The sequence below is a fragment of the Canis lupus genome, chromosome 12, assembly GCF_003254725.2.
Source record: "Canis lupus dingo isolate Sandy chromosome 12, ASM325472v2, whole genome shotgun sequence".
Lineage (NCBI taxonomy): Eukaryota > Metazoa > Chordata > Mammalia > Carnivora > Canidae > Canis > Canis lupus.
Window position 1 is genome coordinate 15,855,126 of NC_064254.1, and position 11,764 is coordinate 15,866,889.

Here is an 11,764-nt window from a genome sequence, read left to right on the forward strand (position 1 = left end):
GCTATGCTAAAGATAATGTTAGCTCTCTGGAGGGAGGGGGTTAGGAGCAGGGAGCTGGCAGGTTGGAACTTTGGTATTCGGTTCATACACCTCTGTATTGGGCAAGTTATTCCATAGCAAATGTGACTATGAAAATGTAAAATTGGAAAACATTATGCAATGCACAATCGTGTGATAAGACTATCCTAAATTGTATTAAAGGTTGTTTTTTTTTTTTTTTAATCTTCAGGACAAAAGTCACATAATAAAAACTTTCCTTTTGCCATTTCTTAGACAAATTTATATTCAGCTCAACCATTCGAAGGAAATACAAAAATCAGTGAGTATGCCAGAATGTCTGAGACTATCACAGACATGTTGATGCAAAAGTGTCCAAAGGATTTGTCCTGTGTGCTCAGGAACATTCAGCAGTCTCCCCGGATCCCAGGAAACATTGCTGTCATCGTGCAGCTCTTACACAACATATCCACGGTGCTACTGACGGGTGTTGATGAGGCGAAGATGCAGGTGAGTGGCCTCGACTTGGTAGAATGATATTTTGGTGGAAAGGAATGCAGGTTAGCTAGAGTTTTCTGTGAGCCTTTCGGGATCTGAGGACCACCTCTTTCCCATCTGTATCTGTAATGCCTGGCATAGCAAATGCTCCATAGACGTTCACCACAGAATAAACAAAGGAATGGAAAAAGGGAGTGCAACCAGTAGAGACACTGCTTATTGAGTACTGGGTCCGACAACAGAGTAAGCTTTTCCAAATGTGAACTTTGGCTACTGAAAACCTCTAAGAACCATTGTGGTTCCTGCAGAGAGAGACTTTCCCTACTTTTCCTTGCGAGTCAGAACAGGCTGCTAACATGGAAAATAATCGAATGCAAAGAAAACACCCATACGTGTCTGCTGCAAACGTGTGGAGTGGAACTGGATTCACTTCTTTTATTTTTGATCTTTGAGGCAGAGGATAAAAAGGAGGTTCAGCCTCTGGTGTCAATTTTCGATTGGCTATGTTCCTGACCAGGGTCCTGCACACGGTTGGGATTTAATAGATGTTAATTGCATGATGGGTACTCTTAGCAGGGTTGGTGGGTTGCTGGCTTCCCCAAGGTGTGAAGAGGAACCCATGATGTCAGTGAGCACGGGGAAGGCTGCCCACTTGCCTGCCTCATAGGGAGACACTGCATACACGACACATTGCTCTATTCCCCCACCCAAACTTTGGTGGCATGCCAGTACCCTGGGGATCTCATTACGATGCTGATTTTGATTTACTAGGTCTGGGGTGGGCCCTGAGATTCCAAATTTCTCACAAGTTCCCAGGGGATGCTTATGCTGTTGGCTGGAGGACCCCACTTTATAAAAGTGAACTTTGACCATCCTGGCAGATTTGCAGAGTGGCACGGTACTAACGCCGGTTCTTTGTTGGCAGAGTTACAGTGTCATGGCCAACCACATTCTTAACAGCAAAAGCATCTCAAACTGGACCTTCATCCCTGACAGAAACAGCAGCTGTGTTCTGCTACATTCCATCAATTCCTTTGCAAGAAAGCTCTTTATAAATAAATATCTCATTGACATATCAGATGTCTTCATTCACACTCTGGGCACCACCATATCCCGAGACAACACTGGGAAGAATTTCTCTTTTGCAATGAGGATTAATGACACGAGCAATGCGATCACTGGGCAGGTGCTGATCAGTAGAGACGAACTTCGCAAGGTGCCTGCTCCTTCTCAGGCCATCAGCATCGCATTTCCAACTCTCGGGGCCATCCTAGAAGCCAGTCTTTTGGAAAACGTCACCGTGAATGGGCTTGTCTTGTCTGTCATTTTGCCCAAGGAACTTAAAAGAATCTCACTGATTTTTGAAAAGATCAGCAAGTCGGAGGAGAGGAGGACACAGTGTGTTGGCTGGCACTCCCTGGAGAGCAGATGGGACCAGCAGGCCTGTCAAATAATTCAAGAAAACTCCCAGCAAGCTGTTTGCAAATGTAGGCCAAGCAAGTTGTTTACCTCCTTCTCCATTCTTATGTCACCCCACATCTTGGAGAGCCCGATCCTGATTTATATAACGTACACAGGCCTAGGCATTTCCATCTGCAGCTTGATCCTTTGCTTGTCCATTGAAGCCTTGGTCTGGAGCCAAGTAACGAAGACAGAGATCTCATACTTACGCCACGTGTGCATCGTCAACATCGCAGCCACCTTGCTGATTGCTGATGTGTGGTTCATTGTGGCTTCCTTTCTCAGCGGTCCGGTGACACACCATGATGGATGCGTGGCAGCAACATTCTTTGTTCATTTTTTTTACCTCTCTGTGTTTTTCTGGATGCTTGCCAAGGCACTCCTTATCCTCTATGGAATCCTGATTGTTTTCCATACGGTGCCCAAATCAGTACTGGTGGCAGCTCTCTTTTCGGTTGGCTACGGGGCCCCTCTGCTCATTGCTGTTGTCACGGTTGCTGCCACGGAGCCCAGAAAGGGCTACCTACGGCCTGAGGCCTGCTGGCTTAACTGGGACATGACCAAGGCCCTTCTGGCCTTTGTGATCCCAGCCCTGGCCATTGTGGTCGTAAACTTGATCACGGTCACACTGGTGATCGTCAAGACCCAGCGAGCCGCCGTCGGCAGCTCCATGTTCCAGGAGGTGAGAGCCGTTGTGAGAATCAGTAAGAATATCGCCATCCTCACACCGATGCTGGGACTGACCTGGGCATTCGGGATAGCCACAGTCATTGACGGCAGCAACCTGGCCATCCACATTACCTTCTCCGTGCTCAATGCATTCCAGGTAAGTCTAGATGCCACTGCCCCTGGTCCTAAGGGAGAGAATTCAGGAAGAAGGTTTGTCATCAGGAGCTTCTGCAATCATATTTCTTCATAAAAGACAATAGATTTGGAAGAGCCTATTGAGTCAGGAAATAAGCTTTATCTCCCACGTCCTCACCCCCACCCCAGAAAGGCCTGGTTCAAATCTTGACTCTCTCATTTACTAATGTGTAATATTCTCTTGGGATATTGACTTAACTTTTCTGAGCCACATTTATCTCACTTATAAAATGGGTATAATACTGCCTACCTTATAGGGGTGTTAGGAAAATGAAATAAAACCCTGAATGGGAAAGCACCAAGTACAAAAATGACCTAAAGATCATAAATAGCACAACAGTAATGCCGAGCTGCTACAGTTTAGAAATTAAACATCACCACTTCCCCCAAAACTAGGTACCTAACTGGAGGTCTTAAAATGTGCACATTTATTGTATTTCTTTCCATTTAGAATTTTTAGTTCCCATTGGAAACCATCTTATTTTAATGAGGCAGGTCATACAGAGTGATATTGAAGATAGTTTCCCTTCTCTCACATCTATGAATTAAGCAATGTTCACAGTTTCATATGTTTCCTTGCAAAAATTTTTTAAGCTCAACTGCAAATATATTTTCATAGAACATAGGGGTTAAAAAATACATTATTATGCACCTTACTTCTTCACTTAAAAATATGTGGTAGTAAAGCATATATTTTAGAATTGGGGAGAACACCTTGAGATTTATCTGCTCAAGTTGTACTGTATCTACTGAAAGAAATGCTCCCAGTGAATTTTTATTAATCAGATACTAAATCCTTGTCTAATAAGTCATCCAAATTTTCTGAATGATATTTTGTGTAACTTTTCCCAACGTGGGATCAATGAAAGGTGATCCTAGTGGAATATTTCCTTGTTACATATTTAGGACTATACAAATGCAGGTTGCATAATAAAGCCATTAAACACACACTATATATAGCACAGGGACACACACAAATAAATACAGACCCACCACATTTACTGAGCATTTTGTGTCAAGCATTATGCCAAATGTCGCAGATATGAATATACTTAGTTTAGCCTCCAGAAATCGAAAACCTTATCAGGAGAGAAATTCCTCTTCATCCCTTAGCCAGAGGAATGTGTTTTTTGGAGGAGACAGGCTCAAATTATGGTTCCTAGATATTTTAAAATTTTAATTCCTTGGTAAAATTCATGGAGTTTCTGATTTAAAATGTATTCCTAGTACCAAAACCAGGCCTGGATGTATTTGTCCCAAGCATCTTTATCCAAATGATGCTTTGTAACCTAATGGACCATGCCATCAATGACATTTTCTTCATAGACATAGTGGCAGATTTCAATAGCTATCTTGTAGGCCAAGAGGATCAAATAAAAGAGCAATCTGATTGAAGCTCTCCAAGCTTTGGAGGGCTTGCTGGACTGGCTGAATGGATAGGTATATCTAGTATGTTTGGGGGAATGGATGAACTTCATGGCCAGCACCAGTCCCTGTGAAGTCCTCCACGACTCAGCTAAGCTTTTTTACAAATAGAAGTAGCAGTGGGTTTGGAATTGCTCCTGCTGAGGACCGCCTGGTTGCAACATCTTTCTGGTATCATTTATGTTAAACCCATGTGTTTTAATAGGTCTCTGCCTGGGTAAGGGTTCACATTCGATTATAAAATCAAAGCAGCTTAACAAAGTGATGCCTTGTTAATCAGAGGTCATTATCTCGTTTCTCTTCTCAGCTCAGCCAGGACCTGAGTAACCCTGCCTACAGGAGGAACTGACTAATGAATATAGGTCTCTGTCACATTTTGAAAGTTGAATCTCTGAGTTTCTTTTTCCTTGCCTGAAAGATGGGGCAAATCCTTTACCTTACTTCTTTCAGGGTGGTTTTGTGCCAACTCAAACAGACTATACTATAGAGGAACAGCTTCCTTCTGACTTTAATGGGGTCTATCTTTCATCTTTGTATGGATGGTAAGGGATCTGAGGGCTAAGTAAGTCCCTCCATGTCATCATATTTGGAGCGTCAGTTTCTGAGCACATGTTATGTGCTTGGAAGCTCAATCCATCTTGGGTCTTAGTCTTCTGAGGGCCCATGTACTCGATTTTTCTTTGTAAGTTTTGTAACATTCTTTGGTTGTGGATGGGGGAAGGAGGTTGAAAATATCAATAGAAGCTGAACATAGCCACTTTTGCTTTTTTTTCCTGTGGAAGTTTTTTTCATTTTAGCTTGTCCAAGGACCACAAGGCTGCTGTCCATGGCCTAATACCTCCTCTGACTCTTGCTCAGACTATTATATTCTGGTGAGATATACATTCTGGTGAGCTCCTGATAAATGCAAAACACTTTTATTTTGCCAAATTTATCTATCTATCTATCTATTTATTTATTTTTAAAGATTTTATTTATTTATTCATGAGAGACACAGAAAGAGAGAGGCAGAGACATAGGCAGAGGGAGAAGCAGGCTCCATACAGGGAGCCCGATGGGGGACTTGATCCCGGAACTCCAGGATCATGCCTGGAGCTGAAGGCAGATGCTCAACCACTGAGCCACCCAGGTGTCCCATATTTTGCCAAATTTAAAAAGAAAGTCCCATAATTTTCTGGTATGAATCATAAACCTTGGTCTGTTTGATTTACTGAGCACATAGAAGATGCTCAATGAATATTCTATGTACCTGCTCAATGAATATTCATTGAATAGATGAATCTAGGAGTTGTGACCTTAAGAGAGTAAAAGATTGGGCAGCCCCGGTGGCTCAGCGGTTTAGCGCCGCCTTCAGCCCAAGGCGGGATCCAGGATTGAGTCCCACGTCGGGCTCCCTGCATGGAGCCTGCTTCTCCCTCTGCTTGTGTCTCTGCCATTCTCTCTATGTTCTCATGAATAAATAAATAAAAATCTTAAAAAAAGAGAGAATGAAAGATTTAATAAATTGTTTTTATTTTAGGGTTTTGTTTTGTTTTTACCAGAATAGGAACTAATGAGTACTCGTATTTAAAATGTCTCTTCTTCCCTCTTCTTTCTCAGGGCTTCTTCATCTTGGTGTTTGGAACAATCCTGGATCCAAAGGTATCGTAAATTCTTCCTCTTTTTCTTTTTTCTTTTTTTTTTTTTTCACTATCAGTATTTAGCCCTGAAATCCTCACTTGTAAAGACTACTTATTGAGCATCTTCAACCTCAGTCTGTGCAGACACTTGCACAGGGCATCACTCTTCTTTAGGATGCAAATAATATCTACCATCTTGCAAACTCCTACGGAGCTAAGCATTTTATGTAGATTAGCTTTAATCCTTAAGACAATCTTGGGTATTCTTATTTTCAGTTTTGTGGATGTGGAAACTGAGACTCAGAGTGATTAAACTTACCCATGAGCTCTATAGAAACCCACTTGAACAAGGTAAAGCAGAAAGAGGATTTATTAAATCTTACAATATCATCTTTGGGAAGGTCTCTCTGGCTTGGAGGCTTGAGGCTACATACCAGGAACAATTCCCAATCCATAGCACAGAACTAGACACCAGTGCTTGTCACCACTTTCCTGGGCACAGATAACACAGCTCACCAGGCCAAGGTCAAGCAGCAGATGCTGGGCTAGACCTGTTGCTCCTGTTGTCTTGGAGGTCACCTCTGGCCTGCCTGTTGGGGCCTGCTGGCTCTTGCTTCTTTGCACTGTCATGTCTGATTGGTTGAGTCCAGGTCACATGGCTGCATGCTAGCTGCAAGAGAGACTGGGACAGTGAGTTCTACCATAAAGAGCAGTAGACTCAGGGGGGTGAATTTTCCAAATACAGAGGAGTGTGTATAGGTGGTAAGTGGTGAAAACAGATAAAAACTAAACAAATGAATAAAATATCCAATGTTTACTCAGGCTTCCAAGATTACCCTCTTTCCTTTGTATGACATTGCCTCCTAGAATGGGCAAAGCAAACAACTCTCTCAAATGTAGACACAAACACCTTCACTGCAAGGTTGATTTTTGATTAATTAATTGACTAATTAATTAACTAATTGACTATCAATGCTATTCTATTATTAATTAATTAGTTAATTAATAGCTGAATTTTGTGAAAGAGGCATTCCACTCTGGTCCTTTCATTTTGTTATGAGCATACCATGTTGACCTAATAAAAATTATTTGCAGGTGGCAGAGTATTAGTGTTTCAGTCCTATGTACTACCTGTGCATTACGGGGAGAGTCTCAGGGACCCAGACAGCCCAAATGGAATGCAGAGATAATGATGACTTTCCTGCCTCTTCTACTAGAGCATGGTAAAGAACAAATGTGATTTTGCAAGTGAAAAAACACAGAAAGCACTTAAGGTAGTACACAATTGTGTACCATATGATTTTTTTTATTATTAATCATAATACCACAGCTAGTATTTATTGTCAAAGTATCATCAGCAGCACTATTGCTTACTAACTTACTGGGTGTCATGAGATGTGCAAAGACCTCTAAGACATAGAACTTTCTACCAAGATCAAGACCTCTTACATTTAAAATTATAAAAAGGTCAAGACTTAAAGATGTCACAGGACCATACATGATTCATTGACATAAAGTTGCAGATACCAGTAATCTTCACATTTTTAGGGTCAGTAAAAAGCAGTGAGCATATGTCCCCAGATGTGTTTATTATAAATTTACAAAGTATGTATTTTGCATGTTGTGAAACTTAAAATTTAAGAAGGAAGAGATAAAAAAAAAAAGAAACAAATGTAAATAGAAGCTCTAGGCTGTCTTCTCATAAACCCATGGATTCTTGAGTGCAAGTGCCCAAACCCCAGGGAGTACTCCTTACCTCTGGAGCCTGTATGTGACAAAAAATATGGCATTTTCTGAGAAGGGTGAAGTCACTCTGAGCTGGAGGAGTTTGGTACCTGTTAAGTCAAACTACAAGTCCTTGGAAGGTGAATAACATTTTATCAAGTAAAAGGGAAGAAGGAATAGAAATAAGAAGATAGTGCCTGCATTCAGCAGGAGAGATTTAGGGGAATATGACAGGTTGGTCTGGAGTCTGGGGACATGAACTCAAGTCTGGGTTCTTCTCAGTAGACAGCTGACTTTGGCTGTCACTTCATCTCCTAATCTTAATGTCCTCAGTTGTAAAATGGAAATAATAGTACCTCTTTTACAGGATTCTTTTTTTTTTTAATTTTTAAAAAGATTTTATTTATTTATTCATGAGAGACACAGAGAGAGAGGCAGAGACACAGGCAGAAGGAGAAGCAGGCTCCATGCAGGGAGCCCGATGTGGGACTCAATCCTGGGACCAGGATCACACCCTGAGCCAAAGGCAGACGCTCAACCGCTGAGCCACCCAGGCGTCCCAACACGATTCTTTTTTGAATAAAATGAGATAATAGGCATGAAAAGTGATTTAACATGTTTTGTAAAAAAATATAAACATAAAATAAAGTATAATTTAAGAAACAAAATGTATTTGATAAATAAATTACTTAATATATAAATATGCCACATCAACATTATATCATGTTAATTTATATTATTATACAATATATCATATATTAATAACATATTATTAATACACAAACATGTTATATTCGTATTATGTGAATTTACATTATTATATATTACATTATATATTATTATATAATACATTAATATTATATTATATTACATTATACTATTAATATACAATATATAATCAAATATATGATACATTATTTAATATGTATTAAATATATTAACATTTCATATTTATATTTACATTATGCCTATTTAATATATATTTAAAAATAAAATATACTTATTATTCTTATTTTCTTTATTCTATGGGCTTTTGCTATGTTGCATAAAATTCTCTTATTTTTGAACTATGGGTTGGCTTTTAGAAAGGGCTTTTTTTTTTTTAAGATTTTATTTATTTATGAGACAGAGTGAGAGCGTGAGCACCTGTGGGGGGAGAAAGAGAAGCAGACTCCCCACTCAGCAGGGAGCCCAATATGGGGCTTGATCTGAGGATCCTAGGATCATGACCTGAGCCCAAGGCTGACACTTAAGGGACTGAACCACCCAGGTGCCTCTAGAAAGAGGGGTTTAAATAGCAGACAAGCTATGGGAAATGTTCAACTATTCATTGTGCTCCTGAAACCTACCCCCAAAGTGAAATCAAAGATTCCTCAGACTTGTGGCAAACTTGGCAAAAGGTGAGCCTCAGGGGTCACCTTTAAGACCTCGGAAAATGAGTCTCCTGCGGCAGCCTCATTTTTCTTGTGTCTCCCCCTCCCCCACCTTTTCTCAAGGCCCTCCTCCAAGTTACTGATCCCACCACATCCCACCACCAGAACCAGGCTGGTAACATATTCCCTCACCAGTGTTCGCCAGGCCTGTGCACCTGCGTTGACTCCTCATCATCTTTTAATTCTTAATTCCTTTTGTTCTCTATCCAGATAAGAGAAGCTTTAAAGGGTCGAGTAACTTCTGCAAAATGGATCTCCAGAATATCTGAGGTAAAGCCTCCATATTCATTATTGCGGGATGTGGTGTGTTGCCCAAATGATCACCTTAACACTCAGTGGCGTGGGTGTTTCAGAAGTGCCAAGTTAGCCCCTCTCTGAACTGTTGAGATTCTTTCTGGAGTAGTGGGACCACATCTAAAGAGATGAAAGCAGATTTATATGCATGCAGAAGGGAGTGGCCCGGTGGGAGCATGGCTGGGGGTTGCTGGAGGGGCAAACCTCAACCCAGGTAGCAGGAAAGCATGAGAAATGAGAGAAGAGAAAAAACCAGCTTCCTGTGACAGCCTGCTGGTTCTTTACAACTCCAGTCGGCCAAACCATGTCTGAAGTATAGAAATCCAGGGAAAAAAATTCAGATACTACACAGAGAACTTCCTGGTAGCTTGGTTTTCCAGATGGGCTGGCCACCTTGGTTACTGGAGATGCAAAGGAGGGCTCAGCACCTGCTGAGCAGTGTGACTGAGAAGACTCAATGATCTAATGGCACACACGCCCTTTCCTTGACCTTCCCTTCCACAGTGTAGAAACCGTGTATTGTTGTGCCAAGGTTGACTCCTCAGCTGTTCTGAGAGAAACACTGGAAAATGTTTGAAATGGCAGCAACCTGGGGCAGGGGGCAGGGGGGGGGGTGTCAGGGACTGGCCCAGGGGACATTCCCAATCATAAGAAAAGAGGCAATCTAGAGTTTCCCATGCTGACATTAGATGGGATCCATACCCACTGTGGGGCTGGCACCCCATGGCCCCAAGTAGCAGCTCTGCCCCCCCCATATCCCTTGCCTTTCTCATCTCTCCCCTTTGATTTCTTTAACCCTCCTTTTACATTCCCTCCTTTCTCTTCTCTTAATTTTTCTATCTCTTTTGGTGTCATTCCTACCCTAACTTGGTCCTTGGTCTTCAAACCTGGGGGATGGTGGACCCCTCCGTATCCTTTTCAGCTGAAATTTTCAAAAGCGAAGTTTTATTGGGAATAAACATCAGTAATTATTTAAAGCAGTGGGTCTCCACCTTAGCCAAACATTGGAATTAATTAGGAAGCTTCAAAAAATTTTTGCCTGAGTCCTACTCCTGGAGAGTCTAATTGGATTGCCTGAGGTGTGTCTGGGAATTTACACGCTCCCCAGGTGGTTCTAATGTGGTTGATGCTGAGACCCTCTCCTGCTCACCTTCCTGAAGGACCTAGCATCGTGCATATTTGCCTCTAACCAGCCTTCCTGGTTGTTGTCAGTGGTGCTAATATAAAGGAAGGGTTGGATAAAAGGATAAAATAAATTGCCGTATGTCACCATTCTCTATATGCTTTGAATAATTGTGATAATTGAAAAAGGACCAATAATGATTAAGCGCAATTATGTCTTTGTTGTCAACAGAACCTTTCTACTGATTTCTCTTGTCAGCCCACTAAAGGGCCAAGCTAACAACCCTGGCTATACCCCTACCTTGGGAGGTGAGTGGGAAGGAAGGGGGTTCTCAAATGCATGCTGTATATATGATACTTCTTTTTAAAACATCACAATGTGAGTCATGGTAATTAAGAATGATTTCTTTCGGGACGCCTGGGTGGCTCAGTGGTTGAGTGTCTGCCTTTGGCTCAGGGAGTGATCCTGGGGTTCCGAGATTGTGTCCCGCATCAGGCTTCCTATAGGGAGCCTGCTTCTCCCTCTGCCTGTGTCTCTGCCTCTCTCTGTGTCTCTCATGAATAAATAAATAAAATCTTAAAAAAAAGGAATGATTTCTTTCTTAATTGAAAGGCTTCTAATATGATCCATTCTCTTCTTGGTATGGTTGATGTTCACACTTCTAATTGTTGCACAACTGAAATTTTTGTTGTTGCTGTAGAACAATGAGGTGTATCTGGGAAAGATTATAAAAGTTAGCCTGAGTGTATGTATGTATTTATTTTTAAGATTTTATTTATTCATTCATGAGAGACACAGAGAGAGAGGCAGAGACACAGGCAGAAGGAGAAGCAGGCTCCCCATGGGGACCCTGATGTGGAATTTGATCCCAGAACCCCGGGATCATGACCTGGGCCAAAGGTGGATGTTCAACGACTGAGCCACCCAGGTGCCCCTAGCCTGAGTGTATTTAACAGGGGAGTGAGCAGAGGTGCCAGCTCTAGATGGCTGTGCCTCCTTTCCCTCTCAACCTCCCCATTCCAAAGACCTGATACCAACAATATCTCCACCTATCCCCACTCTGGCCCCTCTCTTTCCCTAGCGTGAGAAGATCAAGGAATTATCATAAACACTATCGGTGAGAAGCTTCAGGAATAATGAAGAAGTTAGTTCACTTTTGAGGTAACGTCTAAGAGACAGAGGCATAGGAACAGAGGGAAAGGGGCCACAGAGGGAGACAGAAGTACAGAGACACTGAGGGGCGTGGTGACTCTGGGTTGATAGCCACCTAGATACGTGGACATGTGCAGAAAAGTCTTCCAATCCTTTGTGTCCATGTCTCTATG

General features: G+C 41.9%; 1 protein-coding gene across 2 annotated transcripts in view; it reads left to right on the forward strand.

Annotated features, from left to right (window-relative positions):
- The window catches only part of ADGRF2 (adhesion G protein-coupled receptor F2), a 37,424-nt gene that overhangs the window by 22,202 nt on the left and 3,458 nt on the right, over positions 1-11,764 (forward strand). For both annotated transcript variants that reach the window (XM_049092146.1, XM_025418978.3), the window contains 5 exons: positions 274-507; positions 1,421-2,782; positions 5,845-5,886; positions 9,233-9,292; positions 10,671-10,747. In XM_049092146.1, the coding sequence (XP_048948103.1) occupies positions 274-507; positions 1,421-2,782; positions 5,845-5,886; positions 9,233-9,292; positions 10,671-10,718 (1,746 nt within the window). In that variant the 3' untranslated portion in view covers positions 10,719-10,747. The remainder of the gene's footprint in view (positions 1-273; positions 508-1,420; positions 2,783-5,844; positions 5,887-9,232; positions 9,293-10,670; positions 10,748-11,764) is intronic.